This window comes from Leptodactylus fuscus, chromosome 2 (assembly GCF_031893055.1).
Source record: "Leptodactylus fuscus isolate aLepFus1 chromosome 2, aLepFus1.hap2, whole genome shotgun sequence".
In the NCBI taxonomy this organism is placed as follows: domain Eukaryota; kingdom Metazoa; phylum Chordata; class Amphibia; order Anura; family Leptodactylidae; genus Leptodactylus; species Leptodactylus fuscus.
Window position 1 is genome coordinate 272,458,323 of NC_134266.1, and position 22,825 is coordinate 272,481,147.

At 44.2% G+C, this 22,825-nt stretch overlaps 1 protein-coding gene across 1 annotated transcript in view; it reads right to left on the reverse strand.

Annotated features, from left to right (window-relative positions):
* Window positions 1–22,514, reverse strand: part of MOGAT2 (monoacylglycerol O-acyltransferase 2) — a 43,104-nt gene extending 20,590 nt beyond the window's left edge. Inside the window, exons 1-2 of the mRNA XM_075266270.1 lie at window positions 22,351–22,514; window positions 14,239–14,417 (exon numbers count right to left, since the gene is read on the reverse strand). Coding sequence (XP_075122371.1) covers window positions 14,239–14,417; window positions 22,351–22,444 — 273 coding nt within the window. The 5' untranslated portion in view covers window positions 22,445–22,514. The remainder of the gene's footprint in view (window positions 1–14,238; window positions 14,418–22,350) is intronic.
* Between the last annotated feature and the right edge of the window lie 311 nt (window positions 22,515–22,825).

Genomic DNA, 22,825 nt, shown 5'->3' on the forward strand with positions numbered 1-22,825 from the left:
ATACTCCAGAGCTGCGCTCACTATTCTGCTGGTGCAGTCACTGTGTACATACATTACTTATCCTGTATTATACTCCAGAGCTGCGCTCACTATTCTGCTGGTACAGTCACTGTGTACATACATTACATTACTTATCCTGTATTATACTCCAGAGCTGCGCTCACTATTCTGCTGGTACAGTCACTGTGTACATACATTACATTACTTATCCTGTACTATACTCCAGAGCTGCGCTCACTATTCTGCTGGTACAGTCACTGTGTACATACATTACATGACTTATCCTGTATTATACTCCAGAGCTGCGCTCACTATTCTGCTGGGGCAGTCACTGTGTACATACATTACATTACTTATTCTGTATTATACCCCAGAGCTGCGCTCACTATTCTGCTGGTACAGTCACTGTGTACATACATTACATTACATTACTTATCCTGTATTATAGTCCAGAGCTGCGCTCACTATTCTGCTGGTACAGTCACTGTGTACATACATTACATTACTTATCCTGTATTATACTCCAGAGCTGCGCTCACTATTCTGCTGGTACAGTCACTGTGTACATATACATTACTTATCCTGTATTATACTCCAGAGCTGCGCTCACTATTCTGCTGGTGCAGTCACTGTGTACATACATTACATTACTTATCCTGTATTATACTCCAGAGCTGCACTCACTATTCTGCTGGTACAGTCACTGTGTACATACATTACATTACATTACTTATCCTGTATTATAGTCCAGAGCTGCGCTCACTATTCTGCTGGTACAGTCACTGTGTACATACATTACATTACTTATCCTGTATTATACTCCAGAGCTGCGCTCACTATTCTGCTGGTACAGTCACTGTGTACATATACATTACTTATCCTGTATTATACTCCAGAGCTGCGCTCACTATTCTGCTGGTGCAGTCACTGTGTACATACATTACATTACTTATCCTGTATTATACTCCAGAGCTGCACTCACTATTCTGCTGGTACAGTCACTGTGTACATACATTACATTACTTATCCTGTATTATACTCCAGAGCTGCGCTCACTATTCTGCTGGTACAGTCACTGTGTACATACATTACTTATCCTGTATTATACTGCAGAGCTGCGCTCACTATTCTGCTGGTACAGTCACTGTGTACATACATTACATTACTTATCCTGTATTATACTCCAGAGCTGCGCTCACTATTCTGCTGGTGCAGTCACTGTGTACATACATTACATTACTTATCCTGTATTATACTCCAGAGCTGCGCTCACTATTCTGCTGGTACAGTCACTGTGTACATACATTACTTATCCTGTATTACACCCCAGAGCTGCGCTCACTATTCTGCTGGTACAGTCACTGTGTACATACATTACATTACTTATCCTGTATTATACTCCAGAGCTGCGCTCACTATTCTGCTGGTACAGTCACTGTGTACATACATTACATTACTTATCCTGTATTATACTCCAGAGCTGCGCTCACTATTCTGCTGGTACAGTCACTGTGTACATACATTACTTATCCTGTATTACACCCCAGAGCTGCGCTCACTATTCTGCTGGTACAGTCACTGTGTACATACATTACATTACTTATCCTGTATTATACTCCAGAGCTGCGCTCACTATTCTGCTGGTACAGTCACTGTGTACATACATTACATTACTTATCCTGTACTATACTCCAGAGCTGCGCTCACTATTCTGCTGGTACAGTCACTGTGTACATACATTACATTACTTATCCTGTATTATACTCCAGAGCTGCGCTCACTATTCTGCTGGTACAGTCACTGTGTACATACATTACATGACTTATCCTGTATTATACTCCAGAGCTGCGCTCACTATTAGAGATGAGCGAACACTAAAATGTTCGAGGTTCGAAATTCGATTCGAACAGCCGCTCACTGTTCGAGTGTTCGAATGGGTTTCGAACCCCATTATAGTCTATGGGGAACATAAACTCGTTAAGGGGGAAACCCAAATCCGTGTCTGGAGGGTCACCAAGTCCACTATGACACCCCAGGAAATGATACCAACACCCTGGAATGACACTGGGACAGCAGGGGAAGCATGTCTGGGGGCATAAAAGTCACTTTATTTCATGGAAATCCCTGTCAGTTTGCGATTTTCGCAAGCTAACTTTTCCCCATAGAAATGCATTGGCCAGTGCTGATTGGCCAGAGTACGGAACTCGACCAATCAGCGCTGGCTCTGCTGGAGGAGGCGGAGTCTAAGATAGCTCCACACCAGTCTCCATTCAGGTCCGACCTTAGACTCCGCCTCCTCCGGCAGAGCCAGCGCTGATTGGCCGAAGGCTGGCCAATGCATTCCTATGCGAATGCAGACTTAGCAGTGCTGAGTCAGTTTTGCTCAACTACACATCTGATGCACACTCGGCACTGCTACATCAGATGTAGCAATCTGATGTAGCAGAGCCGAGGGTGCACTAGAACCCCTGTGCAAACTCAGTTCACGCTAATAGAATGCATTGGCCAGCGCTGATTGGCCAATGCATTCTATTAGCCCGATGAAGTAGAGCTGAATGTGTGTGCTAAGCACACACATTCAGCACTGCTTCATCACGCCAATACAATGCATTAGCCAGTGCTGATTGGCCAGAGTACGGAATTCGGCCAATCAGCGCTGGCTCTGCCGGAGGAGGCGGAGTCTAAGGTCGGACCTGAATGGAGACTGGTGTGGAGCGATCTTAGACTCCGCCTCCTCCAGCAGAGCCAGCGCTGATTGGTCGAGTTCCGTACTCTGGCCAATCAGCGCTGGCCAATGCATTCTATTAGCCCGATGAAGTAGAGCTGAATGTGTGTGCTTAGCACACACATTCAGCTCTACTTCATCAGGCTAATAGAATACATTGGCCAATCAGCGCTGGCCAATGCATTCTATTAGCTTGATGAAGCAGAGTGTGCACAAGGGTTCAAGCGCACCCTCGGCTCTGATGTAGCAGAGCTGAGGGTGCACAAGGGTTCAAGTGCACCCTCGGCTCTCCTACATCAGAGCCGAGGGTGCGCTTGAACCCTTGTGCAGCCTCGGCTCTGCTACATCAGAGCCGAGGGTGCGCTTGAACCCTTGTGCACACTCTGCTTCATCAAGCTAATAGAATGCATTGGCCAGCACTGATTGGCCAGAGTACGGAATTCGGCCAATCAGCGCTGGCCAATGCATCCCTATGGGAAAAAGTTTATCTCACAAAAATCACAATTACACACCCGATAGAGCCCCAAAAAGTTATTTTTAATAACATTCCCCCCTAAATAAAGGTTATCCCTAGCTATCCCTGCCTGTACAGCTATCCCTGTCTCATAGTCACAAAGTTCACATTCTCATATGACCCGGATTTGAAATCCACTATTCGTCTAAAATGGAGGTCACCTGATTTCGGCAGCCAATGACTTTTTCCAATTTTTTTCAATGCCCCCAGTGTCGTAGTTCCTGTCCCACCTCCCCTGCGCTGTTATTGGTGCAAAAAAGGCGCCAGGGAAGGTGGGAGGGGAATCGAATTTTGGCGCACTTTACCACGTGGTGTTCGATTCGATTCGAACATGGCGAACACCCTGATATCCGATCGAACATGTGTTCGATAGAACACTGTTCGCTCATCTCTACTCACTATTCTGCTGGGGCAGTCACTGTGTACATACATTACATTACTTATTCTGTATTATACCCCAGAGCTGCGCTCACTATTCTGCTGGTACAGTCACTGTGTACATACATTACATTACATTACTTATCCTGTATTATAGTCCAGAGCTGCGCTCACTATTCTGCTGGTACAGTCACTGTGTACATACATTACATTACTTATCCTGTATTATACTCCAGAGCTGCGCTCACTATTCTGCTGGTACAGTCACTGTGTACATATACATTACTTATCCTGTATTATACTCCAGAGCTGCGCTCACTATTCTGCTGGTGCAGTCACTGTGTACATACATTACATTACTTATCCTGTATTATACTCCAGAGCTGCACTCACTATTCTGCTGGTACAGTCACTGTGTACATACATTACATTACTTATCCTGTATTATACTCCAGAGCTGCGCTCACTATTCTGCTGGTACAGTCACTGTGTACATACATTACTTATCCTGTATTATACTGCAGAGCTGCGCTCACTATTCTGCTGGTGCAGTCACTGTGTACATACATTACATTACTTATCCTGTATTATACTCCAGAGCTGCGCTCACTATTCTGCTGGTACAGTCACTGTGTACATACATTACATTACTTATCCTGTATTATACTCCAGAGCTGCGCTCACTATTCTGCTGGTACAGTCACTGTGTACATACATTACTTATCCTGTATTACACCCCAGAGCTGCGCTCACTATTCTGCTGGTACAGTCACTGTGTACATACATTACATTACTTATCCTGTATTATACTCCAGAGCTGCGCTCACTATTCTGCTGGTACAGTCACTGTGTACATACATTACATTACTTATCCTGTATTATACTCCAGAGCTGCGCTCACTATTCTGCTGGTACAGTCACTGTGTACATACATTACATTACTTATCCTGTATTATACTCCAGAGCTGCGCTCACTATTCTGCTGGTACAGTCACTGTGTACATACATTACTTATCCTGTATTACACCCCAGAGCTGCGCTCACTATTCTGCTGGTACAGTCACTGTGTACATACATTACATTACTTATCCTGTATTATACTCCAGAGCTGCGCTCACTATTCTGCTGGTACAGTCACTGTGTACATACATTACATTACTTATCCTGTATTATACTCCAGAGCTGCGCTCACTATTCTGCTGGTACAGTCACTGTGTACATACATTGCATTACTTATCCTGTATTATACTCCAGAGCTGCGCTCACTATTCTGCTGGTACAGTCACTGTGTACATACATTACAATACTTATCCTGTATTATACCCCAGAGCTGCGCTCACTATTCTGCTGGTACAGTCACTGTGTACATACATTACTTATCCTGTATTATACCCCAGAGCTGCGCTCACTATTCTGCTGGTACAGTCACTGTGTACATACATTACATTACATTACTTATCCTGTATTATACTCCAGAGCTGCGCTCACTATTCTGCTGGTACAGTCACTGTGTACATACATTACATTACTTATCCTGTACTATACTCCAGAGCTGCGCTCACTATTCTGCTGGTACAGTCACTGTGTACATACATTACATTACTTATCCTGTATTATACTCCAGAGCTGCGCTCACTATTCTGCTGGTGCAGTCACTGTGTACATACATTACATTACTTATCCTGTATTATACCCCAGAGCTGCGCTCACTATTCTGCTGGTACAGTCACTGTGTACATACATTACATTACTTATCCTGCATTATACCCCAGAGCTGCGCTCACTATTCTGCTGGTACAGTCACTGTGTACATACATTACATTACATTACATTACATTACTTATCCTGTATTATAGTCCAGAGCTGCGCTCACTATTCTGCTGGTACAGTCACTGTGTACATACATTACATTACTTATCCTGTATTATACTCCAGAGCTGCGCTCACTATTCTGCTGGTACAGTCACTGTGTACATACATTACATTACTTATCCTGTATTATACTCCAGAGCTGCGCTCACTATTCTGCTGGTACAGTCACTGTGTACATACATTACTTATCCTGTATTATACTGCAGAGCTGCGCTCACTATTCTGCTGGTACAGTCACTGTGTACATACATTACTTATCCTGTATTATACTCCAGAGCTGCGCTCACTATTCTGCTGGTGCAGTCACTGTGTACATACATTACATTACTTATCCTGTATTACACCCCAGAGCTGCGCTCACTATTCTGCTGGTACAGTCACTGTGTACATACATTACATTACTTATCCTGTATTATACTCCAGAGCTGCGCTCACTATTCTGCTGGTACAGTCACTGTGTACATACATTACTTATCCTGTATTATATTCCAGAGCTGCGCTCACTATTCTGCTGGTGCAGTCACTGTGTACATACATTACATTACTTATCCTGTATTATACTCCAGAGCTGCGCTCACTATTCTGCTGGTACAGTCACTGTGTACATACATTACATTACTTATCCTGTATTATACTCCAGAGCTGCGCTCACTATTCTGCTGGTACAGTCACTGTGTACATACATTACATTACTTATCCTGTATTATAGTCCAGAGCTGCGCTCACTATTCTGCTGGTACAGTCACTGTGTACATACATTACATTACTTATCCTGTATTATACTCCAGAGCTGCGCTCACTATTCTGCTGGTACAGTCACTGTGTACATATACATTACTTATCCTGTATTATACTCCAGAGCTGCGCTCACTATTCTGCTGGTGCAGTCACTGTGTACATACATTACATTACTTATCCTGTATTATACTCCAGAGCTGCACTCACTATTCTGCTGGTACAGTCACTGTGTACATACATTACATTACTTATCCTGTATTATACTCCAGAGCTGCGCTCACTATTCTGCTGGTACAGTCACTGTGTACATACATTACTTATCCTGTATTATACTGCAGAGCTGCGCTCACTATTCTGCTGGTGCAGTCACTGTGTACATACATTACATTACTTATCCTGTATTATACTCCAGAGCTGCGCTCACTATTCTGCTGGTACAGTCACTGTGTACATACATTACATTACTTATCCTGTATTATACTCCAGAGCTGCGCTCACTATTCTGCTGGTACAGTCACTGTGTACATACATTACTTATCCTGTATTACACCCCAGAGCTGCGCTCACTATTCTGCTGGTACAGTCACTGTGTACATACATTACATTACTTATCCTGTATTATACTCCAGAGCTGCGCTCACTATTCTGCTGGTACAGTCACTGTGTACATACATTACATTACTTATCCTGTATTATACTCCAGAGCTGCGCTCACTATTCTGCTGGTACAGTCACTGTGTACATACATTACATTACTTATCCTGTATTATACTCCAGAGCTGCGCTCACTATTCTGCTGGTACAGTCACTGTGTACATACATTACTTATCCTGTATTACACCCCAGAGCTGCGCTCACTATTCTGCTGGTACAGTCACTGTGTACATACATTACATTACTTATCCTGTATTATACTCCAGAGCTGCGCTCACTATTCTGCTGGTACAGTCACTGTGTACATACATTACATTACTTATCCTGTATTATACTCCAGAGCTGCGCTCACTATTCTGCTGGTACAGTCACTGTGTACATACATTGCATTACTTATCCTGTATTATACTCCAGAGCTGCGCTCACTATTCTGCTGGTACAGTCACTGTGTACATACATTACAATACTTATCCTGTATTATACCCCAGAGCTGCGCTCACTATTCTGCTGGTACAGTCACTGTGTACATACATTACTTATCCTGTATTATACCCCAGAGCTGCGCTCACTATTCTGCTGGTACAGTCACTGTGTACATACATTACATTACATTACTTATCCTGTATTATACTCCAGAGCTGCGCTCACTATTCTGCTGGTACAGTCACTGTGTACATACATTACATTACTTATCCTGTACTATACTCCAGAGCTGCGCTCACTATTCTGCTGGTACAGTCACTGTGTACATACATTACATTACTTATCCTGTATTATACTCCAGAGCTGCGCTCACTATTCTGCTGGTGCAGTCACTGTGTACATACATTACATTACTTATCCTGTATTATACCCCAGAGCTGCGCTCACTATTCTGCTGGTACAGTCACTGTGTACATACATTACATTACTTATCCTGCATTATACCCCAGAGCTGCGCTCACTATTCTGCTGGTACAGTCACTGTGTACATACATTACATTACATTACATTACATTACTTATCCTGTATTATAGTCCAGAGCTGCGCTCACTATTCTGCTGGTACAGTCACTGTGTACATACATTACATTACTTATCCTGTATTATACTCCAGAGCTGCGCTCACTATTCTGCTGGTACAGTCACTGTGTACATACATTACTTATCCTGTATTATACTCCAGAGCTGCGCTCACTATTCTGCTGGTGCAGTCACTGTGTACATACATTACATTACTTATCCTGTATTACACCCCAGAGCTGCGCTCACTATTCTGCTGGTACAGTCACTGTGTACATACATTACATTACTTATCCTGTATTATACTCCAGAGCTGCGCTCACTATTCTGCTGGTACAGTCACTGTGTACATACATTACTTATCCTGTATTATATTCCAGAGCTGCGCTCACTATTCTGCTGGTGCAGTCACTGTGTACATACATTACATTACTTATCCTGTATTATACTCCAGAGCTGCGCTCACTATTCTGCTGGTACAGTCACTGTGTACATACATTACATTACTTATCCTGTATTATACTCCAGAGCTGCGCTCACTATTCTGCTGGTACAGTCACTGTGTACATACATTACATTACTTATCCTGTATTATAGTCCAGAGCTGCGCTCACTATTCTGCTGGTACAGTCACTGTGTACATACATTACATTACTTATCCTGTATTATACTCCAGAGCTGCGCTCACTATTCTGCTGGTACAGTCACTGTGTACATACATTACATTACTTATCCTGTATTATACTCCAGAGCTGCGCTCACTATTCTGCTGGTACAGTCACTGTGTACATACATTACTTATCCTGTATTATACTGCAGAGCTGCGCTCACTATTCTGCTGGTACAGTCACTGTGTACATACATTACTTATCCTGTATTATACTCCAGAGCTGCGCTCACTATTCTGCTGGTGCAGTCACTGTGTACATACACTACTCATCCTGTATTATACCCCAGAGCTGCGCTCACTATTCTGCTGGTACAGTCACTGTGTACATACATTACATTACATTACTTATCCTGTATTATACTCCAGAGCTGCGCTCACTATTCTGCTGGTACAGTCACTGTGTACATACATTACATTACTTATCCTGTATTATACTCCAGAGCTGCGCTCACTATTCTGCTGGTACAGTCACTGTGTACATACATTACATTACTTATCCTGTATTATACTCCAGAGCTGCGCTCACTATTCTGCTGGTACAGTCACTGTGTACATACATTACATTACTTATTCTGTATTATACTCCAGAGCTGCGCTCACTATTCTGCTGGTACAGTCACTGTGTACATACATTACATTACTTATCCTGTACTATACTCCAGAGCTGCGCTCACTATTCTGCTGGTACAGTCACTGTGTACATACATTACATTACTTATCCTGTATTATACTCCAGAGCTGCGCTCACTATTCTGCTGGTACAGTCACTGTGTACATACATTACATTACATTACTTATCCTGTATTATACTCCAGAGCTGCGCTCACTATTCTGCTGGTACAGTCACTGTGTACATACATTACATTACTTATCCTGTATTATACTCCAGAGCTGCGCTCACTATTCTGCTGGTACAGTCACTGTGTACATACATTACTTATCCTGTATTATACTGCAGAGCTGCGCTCACTATTCTGCTGGTACAGTCACTGTGTACATACATTACTTATCCTGTATTATACTGCAGAGCTGCGCTCACTATTCTGCTGGTACAGTCACTGTGTACATACTTTACTTATCCTGTATTATACTCCAGAGCTGCGCTCACTATTCTGCTGGTACAGTCACTGTGTACATACATTACATTACTTATCCTGTATTATACTCCAGAGCTGCGCGCACTATTCTGCTGGTGCATTCACTGTGTACATACATTACATTACTTATCCTGTATTATACTCCAGAGCTGCACTCACTATTCTGCTGGTGCAGTCACTGTGTACATACATTACATTACTTATCCTGTATTATACTCCAGAGCTGCGCTCACTATTCTGCTGGTACAGTCACTGTGTACATACATTACATTACTTATCCTGTATTATACTCCAGAGCTGCGCTCACTATTTTGCTGGTACAGTCACTGTGTACATACATTACTTATCCTGTATTATACTCCAGAGCTGCGCTCACTATTCTGCTGGTGCAGTCACTGTGTACATACATTACATTACTTATCCTGTATTATACTCCAGAGCTGCGCTCACTATTCTGCTGGTACAGTCACTGTGTACATACATTACATTACTTATCCTGTATTATACTCCAGAGCTGCGCTCACTATTCTGCTGGTACAGTCACTGTGTACATACATTACATTACTTATCCTGTACTATACTCCAGAGCTGCGCTCACTATTCTGCTGGTACAGTCACTGTGTACATACATTACATTACTTATTCTGTATTATACTCCAGAGCTGCGCTCACTATTCTGCTGGTGCAGTCACTGTGTACATACATTACATTACTTATCCTGTATTATACTCCAGAGCTGGGCTCACTATTCTGCTGGTACAGTCACTGTGTACATACATTACATTACTTATCCTGTATTATACTCCAGAGCTGGGCTCACTATTCTGCTGGTACAGTCACTGTGTACATACATTACATTACTTATCCTGTACTATACTCCAGAGCTGCGCTCACTATTCTGCTGGTACAGTCACTGTGTACATACATTACATTACTTATCCTGTATTATACTCCGGAGCTGCGCTCACTATTCTGCTGGTACAGTCACTGTGTACATACATTACATTACATTACTTATCCTGTATTATACTCCAGAGCTGCGCTCACTATTCTGCTGGTACAGTCACTGTGTACATACATTACATTATTTATCCTGTATTATACTCCAGAGCTGCGCTCACTATTCTGCTGGTACAGTCACTGTGTACATACATTACATTACTTATCCTGTATTATACTCCAGAGCTGCGCTCACTATTCTGCTGGTACAGTCACTGTGTACATACATTACTTATCCTGTATTATACTGCAGAGCTGCGCTCACTATTCTGCTGGTACAGTCACTGTGTACATACATTACTTATCCTGTATTATACTGCAGAGCTGCGCTCACTATTCTGCTGGTACAGTCACTGTGTACATACATTACTTATCCTGTATTATACTCCAGAGCTGCGCTCACTATTCTGCTGGTGCAGTCACTGTGTACATACATTACATTACTTATCCTGTATTATACTCCAGAGCTGCACTCACTATTCTGCTGGTGCAGTCACTGTGTACATACATTACATTACTTATCCTGTATTATACTCCAGAGCTGCGCTCACTATTCTGCTGGTACAGTCACTGTGTACATACATTACATTACTTATCCTGTATTATACTCCAGAGCTGCGCTCACTATTCTGCTGGTACAGTCACTGTGTACATACATTACTTATCCTGTATTATACTGCAGAGCTGCGCTCACTATTCTGCTGGTACAGTCACTGTGTACATACATTACTTATCCTGTATTATACTGCAGAGCTGCGCTCACTATTCTGCTGGTACAGTCACTGTGTACATACATTACTTATCCTGTATTATACTCCAGAGCTGCGCTCACTATTCTGCTGGTGCAGTCACTGTGTACATACATTACATTACTTATCCTGTATTATACTCCAGAGCTGCACTCACTATTCTGCTGGTGCAGTCACTGTGTACATACATTACATTACTTATCCTGTATTATACTCCAGAGCTGCGCTCACTATTCTGCTGGTACAGTCACTGTGTACATACATTACATTATTTATCCTGTATTATACTCCAGAGCTGCGCTCACTATTCTGCTGGTACAGTCACTGTGTACATACATTACTTATCCTGTATTATACTGCAGAGCTGCGCTCACTATTCTGCTGGTACAGTCACTATGTACATACATTACTTATCCTGCATTATACTCCAGAGCTGCGCTCACTATTCTGCTGGTACAGTCACTATGTACATACACTACTTATCCTGTATTATACTCCAGAGCTGCGCTCACTATTCTGCTGGTGCAGTCACTGTGTACATACATTACATTACTTATCCTGTATTATACTCCAGAGCTGCGCTCACTATTCTGCTGGTACAGTCACTGTGTACATACATTACATTACTTATCCTGTATTATACTCCAGAGCTGCGCTCACTATTCTGCTGGTACAGTCACTGTGTACATACATTACTTATCCTGTATTATACTGCAGAGCTGCGCTCACTATTCTGCTGGTGCAGTCACTGTGTACATACATTACATTACTTATCCTGTATTATACTCCAGAGCTGCGCTCACTATTCTGCTGGAGCTCTTATTGTTATATATATGTCTCTGTGCAGCATTGAGGATAGTTTTATCTCAGATTGTATAATGTTCTCTATAGGGGATACTGATAGAATTCAGCTCTGAAGTAAATGCAGCTCTGGACTGTAATTATAAAGCTGTACTTTATGAAGCTTCTGGGCCACTAGGTGGCGCTCACTGTATACAGATACAACATCTATACTATCCATAAACATTGATCGCCCCCTGGTGGTGTTTTCAGGCAGTACAAGTTATATAATTGCAGAGTATTTGAAGCTCTCTATTGGTTATTACAAGACCTTGAACATTTTTGCACTATTGAGCCCTATGATTTCTGTGGCCCCCTGAATGGCCCTTCCCATCAGCGCCCCTGATTACCCCCCCCCCCCCCAGCCCAGTAATGGCGACATATTATAAAGATGCTGGATGTGAAGTGTCCAGACTGTGGATGTGATGGGAGGTGGAGCGTCCCTTTAATAACCCCTTTAATAACTCCATTGTGCACAGTCATGATATGATAAAGTAATATCCAGGTCATCAGATATTTATAGCTGTAATAACATTAGAACCAGCCCCGACCTGCTGTATATACTGTATATGTCATATTACTGGGGGCGCTGGAGACATCTGGTGGCCATAAGTGATATTACACCAAGTAGGGGCAGTTGTAAAGCTTAACACAATATGGGGGGAGGGGGGGGGAGCATGTGACCCATCATACAAAAAGTATAATGGCCCCCTTAATACCACCCCACACAGTATAGTGCCCACACATAACATCATGATGCCCCCATACATTATTATGGCCTCTCAGTATAATACCCAACATTGCATTATTGGCCCCACACACTGTATAATGGCCCCCGCAGCGCCTTCTGGACTGTATACAGTCTCCTCACACAGTATAATGACTGCTCAGTGCCCCCCAGTACAGCTCTGTCACCCCCTCACTCTGTATAATAGTCCCCTCTGTGTCCCCTGTTACCATATAATGGCCCCTCAGTGTCCCCACACACTCTATAATGACCCCATATAGTATAATGGCCCCTCAGGGCCCCTACACATATTATGTCCTCCTCGGTGCACAGTATAATGGCCACCTTGGCGCACCCACATACTAAATTATGTCCAGGGAATGAGCAGTGAGTACTGAGCCCTGCAAACTGCTTGTCACCCGCAGCGTCTCTAAGAGCAATGAGCGCCCCCATCTGACAGAAACATCAAACTGCCAAAGGGCTCGCAACATATTATGAACCAGCCCACTAGAGAACCATGTTGCATATTATAATATAGACCACTAGAGGGCATACTACATAATATAAATCTGACCACTAGAGGGCATGCTACATAATATAAATCTGACCACTAGAGGGCATGCTACATAATATAAATCTGACCACTAGAGGGCATGCTACATAATATAAATCTGACCACTAGAGGGCATGCTACATAATATAAATCTGACCACTAGAGGGCATGCTACATAATATAAATCTGACCACTAGAGGGCATGCTACATATTATGAATCTGATCACTAGAGGGCATGTTACATAATATAAGTCTGACCACTAGAGGGCATGCCACATAATATAAATCTGACCACTAGAGGGCATGCTACATATTATGAATCTGACCACTAGAGGGCATGCAACATATTACGAATAGGACCACTAGAGGGCACACTACATATTATGAACCAGACCACTAGAGACCTATGCTGCATATTATAATATAGACCACTAGAGGGCAGGCTACATATTATGACTCCAATCACTAGAGGGCATGCTACATATTATAAAATAGACCACTAGAGGGCACACTATACTAATCAAATCAAATCAAACAAGCTTTAGTGGCACGGCCGAATAGATATTTGGCATAGCTACTATATATTGTGAATCTGAGCGCTGGAGGACGTGCTACATAATATGCATCCGAACACTAGAGGGCATGCTAGGTATGAATCTGACCCCTGGAGGCCACATGCAACATATCCCTACATTTATAGCCATGTTGCTGATCACTTACCTTAATGGGGAAATAGTCCCTGAGGTATCTCCAGACCACGCTCTTCTGCAGCCACGGACCCCTCCTGCCCCCCTGGCTGGGCGTGTCCCAGTCTATGAACCACCATATTCCATACAGGACACTGATGATCCAGAAGCGGGTGAAGAGAAGAACGAAGAACAGGATAATGCAGGTCTGAGCTGCAGGGAAGAGAACCACAAGTCCCTGGTTATTAAAGGGGTCCTCAGATGTACAATTATAATAGGCCTGTAGGATACAACGTAACTGATGCTGCCCCCTGCTGGCCCACTGTCTCCTCTTAAACAGAGGCAGCGCTTAAAGGGATTCTACCATTAAAACCTTTTCTTGTGGATAAGATATCGGAGTAGCCTTTAGAAAGGCTATTCGTCTCTTACCTGTAGACGTGGTCTCTGCTTCGCCGTTCCTTAGAAATACCGTTTTTTATCGATATGCAAATGAGTTCTCTCGCAGCGATGGGGGCGGGCCCCACCGCTGCCAGAGAAGTGTCTCCAGCGCCACCTCCTTCTGCGTCCGCAGCGTCATCTTCAATGTCTTCTTCCGGTGCAGGCTTGTAACTTCTAGGCCTTGGGCCTTGGGCAGAGCAGAACAGGCCACGGGAAAATGGCCGCTTGAACAGTATTGTTAGAGGCCATTTTCCCGTGGCCTGTGCGCCTGCGCAGTTTGCTCTGCTCAAGGCCCGACGCCTCGAAGTTACAAGCCTGCACCGGAAGAAGACATTGAAGATGACGCTGCGGACGCAGAAGGAGGCGGTGCTGGATACACTTCTCTGGCAGCAGTGGGGACGTCCCCATCACTGTTTGAGCGCTTGGGCCCGCCCCCATCGCTGCGAGAGAACTCATTTGCATATCGGTAAAAACCGGTATTTCTAAAGGACGGCGCGGCGGAGATCACGTCTAAAGGTAAGAGACAAATAGCCTTTCTAAAGGCTACTCCGACGTCTTATCCACAAAAAAAAGGTTTTAATGGTAGAATCCCTTTAGGAGAAGTAAAACAAGGTCCATCTTCTGCCACCACTAGGGGGAATTTTCGGGGATGTTACTTGCTAAAATTCTGTCTGTGTACTATCACCAATAGGGGGAGCTCAGGGGGAGTAACATAGTAATATTCGGCTTGCAGTCACCAATAGGCGGAGCTCAGGGGAGTAACATGGTAATATTCTATCTGTATACTGTCACCACTAGGGGGAGCTCAGGTGGACAAAGATAGTAATATTCTGCCTGCAGCCACCACTAGGGGGAGCTGTTTAGCTTAGTAGCTTTTTGAAAACAGATGATTTAAAATTAACCTCAGATAGCTGTTTAAAATTGCATGCTGGGAGCTCCCCCTAGTGGTGGCTGCAGGCAGATAAAATATTACCATGTTACTCCCCCTGAGCTCCCCCTAGTGGTGGCTGCAGGCAGAATATTACCATGTTACTCCCCCTGAGCTCCCCCTAGTGGTGGCTGCAGACAGAATAATACCATGTTACTCCCCCTAGTGGTGGCTGCAGACAGAATATTACCATGTTACTCCCCCTGAGCTCCACCTAGTGGTGGCTGCAGACAGAATATTACCATGTTACGCCCCCTGAGCTCCACCTAGTGGTGGCTGCAGACAGAATATTACCATGTTACTCCCCCCGAGCTCCCCCTAGTGGTGACTGCAGGCAGAATATTACCATGTTACTCCCCCTGAGCTCCCCCTAGTGGTGGCTGCAGGCAGAATATTACCATGTTACTCCCCCTGAGCTCTCCCTAGTGGTGGCTGCAGACAGAATATTACCATGTTACTCCCCCTGAGCTCCCCCTAGTGGTGGCTGCAGACAGAATATTACCATGTTACTCCCCCTGAGCTCCCCCTAGTGGTGGCTGCAGGCAGAATATTACCATGTTACTCCCCCTAGTGGTGGCTGCAGACAGAATATTACCATGTTACTCCCCCTGAACTCCCCCTAGTGGTGGCTGCAGGCAGAATATTACCATGTTACTGCCCCTGAGCTCCCCCTAGTGGTGACTGCAGTGAGAATATTACCATGTTACTCCCCCCGAGCTCCCCCTAGTGGTGGCTGCAGACAGAATATTACCATGTTGCTCCCCCTAGTGGTGGCTGCAGACAGAATATTACCATGTTACTCCCCTTAAGTTCCCCCTAGTGGTGGCTGCAGACAGAATATTACCATGTTACTCCCCCTGAGCTCCCCCTAGTGGTGGCTGCAGACAGGACTTTACCATGTTACTCCCCTGAGCTCCCCCTAGTGGTGGCTGCAGACAGAATATTACCATGTTACTCCCCCTGAGCTCCCCCTAGTGGTGGCTGCAGACAGAATATTACCATGTTACTCCCCCTGAGCTCCCCCTAGTTGTGACTGCAGACAGAATATTACCATGTTACTCCCCCTGAGCTCCCCCTAGTGGTGGCTGCAGACAGAATATTACCATGTTACTCCCCTTAAGTTCCCCCTAGTGGTGGCTGCAGACAGAATATTACCATGTTACTCCCCCTGAGCTCCCCCTAGTGGTGGCTGCAGACAGGACTTTACCATGTTACTCCCCTGAGCTCCCCCTAGTGGTGGCTGCAGACAGAATATTACCATGTTACTCCCCCTGAGCTCCCCCTAGTGGTGGCTGCAGACAGAATATTACCATGTTACTCCCCCTGAGCTCCCCCTAGTTGTGACTGCAGACAGAATATTACCATGTTACTCCCCCTGAGCTCCCCCTAGTGGTGGCTGCAGACAGAATATTACCATGTTACTCCCCCTGAGCTCCCCCTAGTGGTGGCTGTAGACAGGACTTTACCATATTACTCCCCTGAGCTATCCCTAGTGGTGGCTGCAGACAGAATATTACCATGTTGCTCCCCCTGAGCTCCCCCTAGTGGTGGCTGCAGACAGGACTTTACCATGTTACTCCCCTGAGCTCCCCCTAGTGGTGGCTGCAGACAGAATATTACCATGTTACTCCCCCTGAGCTCCCCCTAGTGGTGGCTGCAGACAGAATATTACCATGTTACTCCCCCTGAGCTCCCCCTAGTTGTGACTGCAGACAGAATATTACCATGTTACTCCCCCTGAGCTCCCCCTAGTGGTGGCTGCAGACAGAATATTACCATGTTACTCCCCCTGAGCTCCCCCTAGTTGTGACTGCAGACAGAATATTACCATGTTACACCCCCTGAGCTCCCCCTAGTGGTGGCTGCAGGCAGAATATTACCATGTTACTCCCTGTGAGCTCCCCCTAGTTGTGACTGCAGACAGAATATTACCCTGTTACTCCCCCTGAGCTCCCCCTAGTGGTGGCTGCAGACAGAATATTACCCTGTTACTCCCCCTGAGCTCCCCCTAGTGGTGGCTGCAGACACAATATTACCATGTTAATCCCCTGAGCTCCCCCTAGTGGTGGCTGAAGACACAATATTACCATGTTAATCCCCTGAGCTCCCCCTAGTTGTGACTGCAGACAGAATATTACCCTGTTACTCCCCCTGAGCTCCCCCTAGTGGTGGCTGCAGGCAGAATATTACCATGTTACTCCCCCTGAGCTCCCCCTAGTGGTGGCTGCAGGCAGAATATTACCATGTTACTCCCCCTGAGCTCTCCCTAGTGGTGGCTGCAGACAGAATATTACCATGTTACTCCCCCTGAGCTCCCCCTAGTGGTGGCTGAAGACACAATATTACCATGTTAACCCCATGAGCTCCCCCTAGTGGTGGCTGCAGACAGAAAATTACCATGTTACTCCCCCTGAGCTCCCCCTAGTGGTGGCTGCAGACAGAATATTACCATGTTACTCCCCCTGGGCTCCCCTAGTGGTGGCTGCAGACATAATATTACCATGTTACTCCCCCTGGGCTCCCCCTAGTGGTGGCTGCAGACATAATATTACCATGTTACTTCCCCTGAGCTCACTCTAGTGGTGGCTGTAGACAGAATGTTGCCATGTTATTTCCCCTTGTGCTCCCTCTAGTGGTAGTTGCAGGCAGGATTGCCGCACTGATACATTGTAACAAAAACCATTTCGAAGTATATCATTATGTTTATAATCAGATAACTATTATGTGACCCTGACTGGTGGGGTGGCATTGTGTTACCCCTCCTGGTCACTCTTCGCCTGGGGCTCAGGTGCACAGACATCTTAAGTACGGGGCTTAGCGCTCCTCAGACACATTATCACATCTATAATTTATGCAGAGTCCTGATCCCCTTCGCCGGTGTCCCCCGATACAGGAGATGGTGTCAGGTCGTAGAGGTGAAGTCCCCGGAGATTTACATCAGTCATCAGTGGAGAAGCCCTGGCAGGGCGGCCCCATATACACGACTGTAGCGGATTTACTGTCTGCAAATACTGATATGCAAAAAACATGTCCGCATGTCATCAGCACGTCCTGCTCGCCATCTTGTTGTAGTCATGGTCGCCATTATGCTCTGGGTCATGGCCGCCATGTTGTTCTAGTCCTGGCCGCCATCTTGTTCTGGTTCTACTGGGTCTGTAAGCCCTGAGTAACCATTACTAATTCTCATATTCCAGGACATAACCCAGCTTTCCTAGAGCACTGAAGAGGTCACTACATGACCAGGCAGACTGATCCATCAAGAGTCTAGGAAAGCTGGGTGACATCTACTTAGGCTTAGATACACAGTTCAGTATACAGTATTACACAGGATAGGATTAGATACACAGCTCAGTATACAGTATCACACAGGATAGGATTAGATACAAAGCTCAGTATACAGTATCACACAGGATAGGATTAGATACAAAGCTCAGTATACAGTATCACACAGGATAGGATTAGATACACAGCTCAGTATACAGTATCACACAGGATAGGATTAGATACACAGCTCAGTATACAGTATCACACAGGATAGGATTAGATACACAGCTCAGTATACAGTATCACACAGGATAGGATTAGATACACAGCTCAGTATACAGTATCACACAGGATAGGATTAGATACACAGCTCAGTATACTGTATCACACAGGATAGGATTAGATACACAGCTCAGTATACTGTATCACACAGGATAGGATTAGATACACAGCTCAGTATACAGTATCACACAGGATAGGATTAGATACACAGCTCAGCACAGTATCACACAGGATAGGATTAGATACACAGCTCAGCAGACAGTATCACACAGGATAGGATTAGATACACAGCTCAGTATACAGTATCACACAGGATAGGATTAGATACACAGTTCAGTATACAGTATCACACAGGATAGGATTAGATACACAGCTCAGTATACAGTATCACACAGGATAGGATTAGATACACAGCTCAGTATACAGTATCACACAGGATAGGATTAGATACACAGCTCAGTATACAGTATCACACAGGATAGGATTAGATACACAGCTCAGTATACAGTATCACACAGGATAGGATTAGATACACGGCTCAGTATACAGTATCACACAGGATAGGATTAGATACACAGCTCAGTATACAGTATCACACAGGATAGGATTAGATACACAGCTCAGCAGACAGTATCACACAGGATAGGATTAGATACACAGCTCAATATACAGTATCACACAGGATAGGATTAGATACACAGCTCAGTATACAGTATCACACAGGATAGGATTAGATACACGGCTCAGTATACAGTATCACACAGGATAGGATTAGATACACAGCTCAGTATACAGTATCACACAGGATAGGATTAGATACACAGCTCAGTATACAGTATCACACAGGATAGGATTAGATACACAGCTCAGTATACAGTATCACACAGGATAGGATTAGATACACAGCTCAGTATACAGTATCACACAGGATAGGATTAGATACACAGTTCAGTATACAGTATCACACAGGATAGGATTAGATACACAGCTCAGTATACAGTATCACACAGGATAGGATTAGATACACAGTTCAGTATACAGTATCACACAGGATAGGATTAGATACACAGCTCAGTATACAGTATCACACAGGATAGGATTAGATACACAGCTCAGTATACAGTATCACACAGGATAGGATTAGATACAAAGCTCAGTATACAGTATCACACAGGATAGGATTAGATACACAGCTCAGTATACAGTATCACACAGGATAGGATTAGATACACAGCTCAGTATACAGTATCACACAGGATAGGATTAGATACAAAGCTCAGTATACAGTATCACACAGGATAGGATTAGATACAAAGCTCAGTATACAGTATCACACAGGATAGGATTAGATACACAGCTCAGTATACAGTATCACACAGGATAGGATTAGATACACAGCTCAGTATACAGTATCACACAGGATAGGATTAGATACACAGCTCAGTATACAGTATCACACAGGATAGGATTAGATACACAGCTCAGTATACAGTATCACACAGGATAGGATTAGATACACAGCTCAGTATACTGTATCACACAGGATAGGATTAGATACACAACTCAGTATACTGTATCACACAGGATAGGATTAGATACACAGCTCAGTATACAGTATCACACAGGATAGGATTAGATACACAGCTCAGCACAGTATCACACAGGATAGGATTAGATACACAGCTCAGTATACAGTATCACACAGGATAGGATTAGATACACAGCTCAGTATACAGTATCACACAGGATAGGATTAGATACACAGCTCAGTATACTGTATCACACAGGATAGGATTAGATACACAGCTCAGTATACAGTATCACACAGGATAGGATTAGATACACAGCTCAGTATACAGTATCACACAGGATAGGATTAGATACACAGCTCAGTATACAGTATCACACAGGATAGGATTAGATACACAGCTCAGTATACTGTATCACACAGGATAGGATTAGATACACAGCTCAGTATACAGTATCACACAGGATAGGATTAGATACACAGCTCAGTATACAGTATCACACAGGATAGGATTAGATACACAGCTCAGTATACAGTATCACACAGGATAGGATTAGATACACAGCTCAGTATACAGTATCACACAGGATAGGATTAGATACACAGCTCAGTATACAGTATCACACAGGATAGGATTAGATACAGCAGCTCAGTATACAGTATCACACAGGATAGGATTAGATACACAGCTCAGTATACAGTATCACACAGGATAGGATTAGATACACAGCTCAGTATACAGTATCACACAGGATAGGATTAGATACACAGCTCAGTATACAGTATCACACAGGATAGGATTAGATACACAGCTCAGTATACAGTATCACACAGGATAGGATTAGATACACAGCTCAGTATACAGTATCACACAGGATAGGATTAGATACACAGCTCAGTATACAGTATCACACAGGATAGGATTAGATACACAGCTCAGTATACAGTATCACACAGGATAGGATTAGATACAGCAGCTCAGTATACAGTATCACACAGGATAGGATTAGATACACAGCTCAGTATACTGTATCACACAGGATAGGATTAGATACACAGCTCAGTATACAGTATCACACAGGATAGGATTAGATACACAGCTCAGTATACTGTATCACACAGGATAGGATTAGATACACAGCTCAGTATACAGTATCACACAGGATAGGATTAGATACAGCAGCTCAGTATACAGTATCACACAGGATAGGATTAGATACACAGCTCAGTATACTGTATCACACAGGATAGGATTAGATACACAGCTCAGTATACAGTATCACACAGGATAGGATTAGATACACAGCTCAGTATACTGTATCACACAGGATAGGATTAGATACACAGCTCAGTATACAGTATCACACAGGATAGGATTAGATACAGCTCAGTATACAGTATCACACAGGATAGGATTAGATACACAGCTCAGTATACAGTATCACACAGGATAGGATTAGATACACAGCTCAGTATACATTATCACACAGGATAGGATTAGATACACAGCTCAGCAGACAGTATAACACAGGATAGGATTAGATACACAGCTCAGTATAAAGTATCATACAGGATAGGATTAGATACACAGCTCAGTATACAGTATCACACAGGATAGGATTAGATACACAGCTCAGCAGAGTATCACACAGGTTAGGCTTAGATACACCTGTACTATATACGTACACCCGTCCTCGCTCTCTTACCCAGGGCCAGGAAGGAGTATACCCATTGCAGCACCGCCGCCGTCTGCAGCCTGCGCTCTAAGGGCACGGAGCGGGACGCAAACTCGATGGCCATGTTGTCCGCCCGGAGCTCGCAGAACGGTTTCCTGCAGACGAGATATTGGGGTACAAAGTCTGCCGGCTGCTAGACGATGTGTTGCAATGTGAACGTCGCCCTGCTCGGGGCGGTGTACTATGTGTGCCCAGGGGTCGGGGGCTGTGATCTCGGCCGCTGTTATCAGATTATACAGATCCATACAGTAATCTGCCCATGAAGCACAAATTTATCACCTATCCAGATTAACCCATCCATGCCCAGAGCAGAAGTCAGAGAGCACGGACAGGAAGGAGTTAAATCTAATCTAATCCGTCCTGATACTTTGTTACAATGTCCAGTCTATAGTCCAGGATTTATAAGGCCATTCCCATTCATTTCTATGGGCCCATGCACATGACA